This window comes from Psammomys obesus, unplaced genomic scaffold (genome assembly GCF_907164565.1).
Source record: "Psammomys obesus unplaced genomic scaffold, mPsaObe1.curated_primary_1811, whole genome shotgun sequence".
Taxonomy (NCBI): Eukaryota; Metazoa; Chordata; class Mammalia; order Rodentia; family Muridae; genus Psammomys; species Psammomys obesus.
Window position 1 is genome coordinate 299,945 of NW_026594014.1, and position 5,235 is coordinate 305,179.

A 5,235-nucleotide genomic window follows, 5' to 3' on the forward strand; every position below is an offset into this window, starting at 1 on the left:
AGATAGATAGATAGATAGATAGATAGATAGATAGATAGATAGATAGATAATGGATAGATAGTTAGATGATATACAGATGATAGACACATAGATAGGTACATATGTAGATAGACAGATACATACATGGATACATACAGAGGCAGAGAATAGAGAGTGGTTAGAGAGAGATTAGATGAGACAGATGCCCATCCAGACAGTGAATAGAACACTGACCACACAAGCCTGAGGAGCTGATTTCAGCTCTCAAGAAAGCACATAAATTAACCATAGTGCATGTCCATAATCCCAGCATTCCTACGGCAAGATGTGAGGCAAAGACCACACAGTCCCCAGCAGCCTAGTGTGCGTAGGAGACACCTTCTCAGCAAGGTAAAATGTATGGCCCAACACCCAAAGTTGTCCTCTGACCTCTAGGATTACGTGTGTGTGCCCACTTCATCTCTAAAACAGAAAACCCATGGCTCCAATCTTCATATTTAAACAAATGAAAAAAATCTTGCAAACGTGAAAGAAAACCAGAAAAGTGGAAGCTCATGCATCGAGACACACTGGTGCCCAAAACAAAAGCAACAGGAAAGAGGAAGGAAAGCTGCAGCCCCCAGTCTGGTCCCAGCTCAGCACTGTCTTCCCCTGCTCCCTGCAGCAGAGCACCGCCATGGCTCAGAGTTTCTCACAGAGTTCACACTCACCTGAATTCTTTTACCCATCTTGAACGAGACCAGAGCTGGACTGATTTTACACCCTGGCTCTACCCCTCATTAACTAAGTCCTGTTCACTGTCTTTCCTTTTGCATGTGTTGTGTGTGCATTGCGTGTGTGTTACGTGCAATGCACTGTATTGTGCATATACTGCATTGTGTGCATTGTGTGTGTGTGCATAGCGCAAGTGAGCATGCACATGTATGTTCAGGCATGTATAGACCACGAGGATGACCTCAGACTTCATCCCTCAGGTACCATCCACCTTAACTGTACAGACAGACTCTCTCCCTGGCCTGGAGTCCACCAAGTGGGCTAGGCTGGCCATCAGGGCTAGGGATCATCTTTCTCTACCCACCAGATCCACACGTGGAAGTGTGCAGCAGCGTGCTTGGCTTTTTTAACAGATTCTGGGATCAAACTGAGGTCTTCCTGTTTGCACAGCAGGCACTTCACACACTGAGCTGTTGCCCAAGCCCAGCAAGCTACCGCCTTTACTCCTGTCTTCTGCTCTCTGAGACGAGGGTGACAATGACTTTGTAAAGACGAAGCGCTGTGCAATGGTAAGGGGAGGACTACTGGATGCACACATGTGTTTACTCGGTACTGCTAGAACTGAGATGGCTCACAGTGCACACGTGCCAAATGAACAGCTCCAGGAAGATCTCCCTAAGTCGAGGAACTTTGTCAAAGGGCTCCAAAGTAGAGGTTTGCTGTGCACAGCAGACCCAAGACTGTAGCCTATGCGCAGGACCCCTCCAAGAATGTCACTTCTCCCTGAAAGCCATTTCCAGCCCACACCCCAGCCATCCCTCCCTTGTCCCATTCAGCCTCACACTCACCCCAAAAGAGGAGCAGCCCGAAGCCCCGCATTGTACTGTGGCAGTCATTCAAGGAAGAAAGCCTTCCCTTTAAAAACTTGCTGTGTGGGGAAGGAAAGGGGTGGAGCTAGGGTTGCTCAACGCAGTCAGACAGAGCCTGGGCAGCTTTCTGCTGAGTTGCCACCATCAGAGGTGGACAGCCTGGCAATCCCCTAATTTCTCCCTTAAATCTGGCTGGTGCACACATTGCTCCCTTTCCTCCTTCCTGTCCTCCTCCTGCACCTCCTCCTCATCTTCCCCCGTCTCTCACCATTTCCCTCCTTCTCTCTCCATCTCTCCTTTATCTCACCTCTCCTTCTCTCCTCTCTTTCATTCTTTTATTTCAGCACCACCCCTTTATCTTCCACCTCTCTTCTCTTCCTCTATTTGCACCAAACCAGTGAGGTTGTGTATGCTTCACACAGTGACGCAAACCCCAATCTTCAAGGTATCAAAGCCTTTTCCACGAAGCCACCCTCATAACCGTGCTGTATCTGGCGACTGTGATCCATGGGCTTTCTGCCAAGAAGATTCAGTTCTGTCATCTTGTCAACCTTGTGGCATACACACAGACCACAGACCACACCATACACACACACCACACACCACAGACTACACACCCCACAGTACACACCACACTTTGATTATCCCCCCCCCATAGGAACCATTTCATCCCCAGCCCCCAACACATGTGCCAACATGACCTCAGAAATGCAGAAGTCAAGTCACGTGTTAGCTGGGATCCCCTAGTATTGGTCTGGAGCCCGGATCTTTCCCTCAGAGCATCCAGGCACAGAAGTGAGCAGGCACTGGACCTAAAGGAATGAAGCTTTGCTGGACATGTAGGTTAGCAGTCCAGCAGTGAGTGCCTGAAAGCCTTCTCCAACCTTTCGGTGACAAAGCTCTGCTTTATTGGGGGGAATAAGGCTATATAAAGCTCGGGGGGTCGATAGGGGTTACCAGGGTGGGTGGACATCATTGGCTAGGGCTGAGGTGTTGGGAATGCTTCATTTGCATTAAGAGGAAGTCCAGGTGCTAGCTGGACACGTCCTAATGAGGAAACCTGAAAGTTGGCCACCGGATAAAGTGACTGCCTGGAGGGTATCAGAGGTGGGGGTCGAGGGACGACGTGAGTCAGACACGCAGACTTGGAACCAGAAGGGAGCTAGCCTTACTCCTGCTGGTCTCAAGATGAGATTTTTGGAATTTAGACACAGCTCAACCTCACTCTTGCTCCAGGCCAGTTCCCCAGGTGTCACAGTTCACATGCCCCATACTTTAGGTGCAGGCTCTGACACAAAGACACTGGTCAAAGCAGTTTTCAGAGAGATGACCCTATGATAGAACAGTTGAGGAGCAGGGAAGTGAGAAAAGAGGCAAAAATGAGGGCTGTTAAATTAGTATTTGGAACGTGGAGCCTATGGAAGTATCTGTCTTCCTCAGGGTTCTTATTGCTGTGAGGAAACACCATGACTAAAGCAGTTTGGGGAATAAAGGGCTTATGTGGCTTATGCTTTCACAGCACTGTTGATCATCAAAGGTAGCCAGGAACCCAAACAGGGAAGGAACTTGGAGGCAGGATCTAATGCAGAGACCATAAAGGCTTGTTCCTCATGACATGCTCAGCTTGCTTTCTCATAGAACCCAAATCACTAGCCCAGGGATGGCACTGATCATAATGGGCTGGGCCCTCCCCATCAATCACTAATTGAGAAAATTCCTGACAGGCTGGCCTAAAGTTAGATCTTCTGGAGGCATTTCCTCAACTGAGGCTCCCTCCTTTCAGATGATCTCAGCTTGTGTCAAGTTGACCTAAAACTGTCCAGCACAACATTGGAGAACACATTTTGCAGAGGGTGCTCCCAAGGGACGTTGGTATTCCCACTTCTGTCATCAGCCAGTGGGGTTTTTCTCTTAAGGGGATCCAGCCTGATGACACTCTGAGCCTGACCCCACAAGCAGGTGGCTGGTTCCAGGCGACACAATTCTGTCAACAATAAAACAGTGCCTGTAGGATGTCAGGATAGCATGTGCTGGTCAGTTAAGAATCGTGGGTGTGATCAAACAAGACCAGCATTATATAGAAATACAATACCAGAGTCTAGCTCTTGGGATGAACATTCCACTCACTTATCAGGCTTCTTCAGTTGGTTGGTTGGTTGGTTAATTTAGTTTGTTTTGAAGGGTTTGGTTTTGGTTTTGATTTTTGTACACTTCCTTTTGCTCTGTGAAGTAGACTCTCCTCTTTAGCTTTGTGTCAAAATGTTGACATTCCAAGAAGCTTATTTTTCCGTTAGGCAATGCAGAGACTCATAACAGGTCACAGGGGATAACCAGATGCTCAGTCACCTTCCAAGGCTCAGGGAATGTCAGGGAAGAAGGGAGGAAAGAAAGTAAAGGCATCAGGATGAGGTGTCGTGCCGGGGACTGTGGGCAGGGCATGGCATGACATGAACATGCTATGGTCACACGAGCAAGACCTGTGCAGGGTTGACCCACCAACATCTGCTGAGAGAGGGAGCTCCCAAGACACCACGTCCCTTAGAGGGTGACGAAACCCGGTTCCTCCCTGAGGATATGTTGGCAGTTAACGGTAGAAGAGACATTCCTAAGTGTTGTGGCCAATGGTGAGGTGTCCGGTTCTAGAAATAACTTCGTACCCACACGCATGCCAGCAACACTAACGAAATTCACTGGGTCACAAGAAGAAGAGCATAGAAGTAGAAGGGGGACTTGGAGGGGTGAGGTGGATGGAATGAGGAGGAGAAACTCGCCAGCAACAAGAGGCAGGAAAATGCTCCAACTACACGGTAATGAAACCTGTTGTTATGCACAGTCAGCACTTCTGAGAAACAGGTTGTAATCTGATATGCTGGACGCCGATTACAGGGCCCTGCCAGTAGTTCAGTTAGAGTGAGAGTTAAAGGCCCAGCCAGTGCTGATAGCAAAGTAGTTAGCTGCGGGCAACAGGAGAACATGGGCTGGCGCTTTTGTCTCAACCATGGCAAGATGTTTTTTTTAATTACTCCTGATCAATTAGCATAGAAACAACAAGTTTCTCATAAATCCATAGTTTCCTTTTTCACATGAAAAGTAAGTCTAAGCTGCTCCAACTTTGTAGGGCCGTTTCTGCAAGGGAATCTGACTGTTGTTTTAATTCAGAAATGGAAAATTTAATGCGTCTAGGTCCTGATCAACCTGTCTGCTCACTCTGGAAAGCATCAGAAGAGACACATTTAGTCAAACCGTTGGTACGTGCCCACAAAGTAATCTCAGGCATCCAGTGATGTTGTGTTTTTCCAGATGAATTAACCCCACAGGGCAGAATGAAAAGCATCAGACTAAGCGGAAGTGCCTAGGTTAAAGGTTTGGATATTAGACAAGTTCCAGCCCCTTGTTAAGAGTTCACGTTGATTTGGGCTGCCACCGGTCACGGTGAGTTTTGTCTATCAATGGACTGACAGTCTGGTTAGTTCCTATCCCTATGTGGTATGAAGGGGGCCAGGTGCGTACGCATAATCAGCAATCCAGATCAATTTCTGGATGGAAAGGATTAACTCTGTCTCCAGAGCCATTTCCTGTGGCATAGAGTCTGAGTCTCCAGATTTTCCCTGCTTTCCAAAGGCCAGAATGTGTGTGTGTGTGTGTGTGTGTGTGTGTGTGTGTGTGTGTGTGT

General features: G+C 48.0%; 1 protein-coding gene across 1 annotated transcript in view; it reads right to left on the bottom strand.

The window, feature by feature from the left end:
* Nucleotides 1–1,605, bottom strand: part of Adgre1 (adhesion G protein-coupled receptor E1) — a 94,489-nt gene extending 92,884 nt beyond the window's left edge. Inside the window, exon 1 of the mRNA XM_055617768.1 lies at nucleotides 1,542–1,605. Coding sequence (XP_055473743.1) covers nucleotides 1,542–1,572 — 31 coding nt within the window. The 5' untranslated portion in view covers nucleotides 1,573–1,605. The remainder of the gene's footprint in view (nucleotides 1–1,541) is intronic.
* Nucleotides 1,606–5,235: the final 3,630 nt, after the last annotated feature.